Below are 829 nucleotides of genomic sequence, written 5' to 3'. Positions count from 1 at the left end.
TTCTCTATTAAACTGCCTGCTGAAATCAGAAAACCAGAATGAGTTAATAAACCTATAGACATCCCCCCACTCCTCCAAAAAAAGACTAATTGGAATTTGCCTCTTCTTTTAGGACCAGATTTGCAAGTATGTATGTTTTATTTTGATTTATTGTGAGATTTACTATATTGACAGCAATGCAAATATAGGAGAGATAAACTTAAAGATATAAAATACTTTGTGGTAGCTCATTTTTGGTATCTTCATAAATCTTTGAACCTTTGGTGGATTAAACCCCTTTTATTCAAGACACTGAAAATTTGCAGTGCAACTAAAAGGGTTGGTTTATACTCCCAGAGTGATTTGTTTACTATGAAATGTATTTCATTAGTGTAGGATTTTAATTATTCAATTATCATTTTTAGTTGTGTCAGTTTTCATTTGTCATTCTCAGGTTATTGAACCTGTAGCTTTAGGCTTCTGTTTTGTCATTTGTGGTTTCTTTTACTTTAGCATTGTCCCAATTCCTTCTTCTAATGAAGAAATTCGCTTAGTTGATGATGCATTTGGAAAAATTTGTCACATGGTCAGTGATTGCTCCTGGGTGGTTCGAGTTCAAGCTGCAAAGCTATTGGTAAGTTATACTTTCTTTAATGAACACGTTGCCTGTTACATTTGTACAATCATTTTGAGAAACTACCGATAGGGGCAGTTGTAACCCACTTTTAGAAACCCTAGTATTTCTTAAACTACAAATGGGTCACTTTCCCAGTGGAGAAGTAGCCTTTTAGAACTAGAAATAATTTTAAAGATAATCCTATTTAAACTTGTTAGTATATGACACAGCCAA

The 829-nt window shown here is 33.3% G+C and overlaps 1 protein-coding gene across 1 annotated transcript in view; it reads left to right on the top strand.

Annotated features, from left to right (window-relative positions):
- The window catches only part of LOC109376008 (integrator complex subunit 4-like), a gene marked incomplete at its 5' end in the record, with an annotated part of 80,706 nt that overhangs the window by 4,529 nt on the left and 75,348 nt on the right, over positions 1–829 (top strand). The window contains one exon of the mRNA XM_019631647.1: positions 434–613. Within this exon, the coding sequence (XP_019487192.1) occupies positions 434–613 (180 nt within the window). The remainder of the gene's footprint in view (positions 1–433; positions 614–829) is intronic.

Source organism: Hipposideros armiger, unplaced genomic scaffold (genome assembly GCF_001890085.2).
Source record: "Hipposideros armiger isolate ML-2016 unplaced genomic scaffold, ASM189008v1 scaffold_1030, whole genome shotgun sequence".
NCBI lineage: Eukaryota > Metazoa > Chordata > Mammalia > Chiroptera > Hipposideridae > Hipposideros > Hipposideros armiger.
The sequence above is the reverse complement of the archived record's forward strand: the minus strand, read 5'-3'. Positions and strand labels throughout refer to the sequence as shown.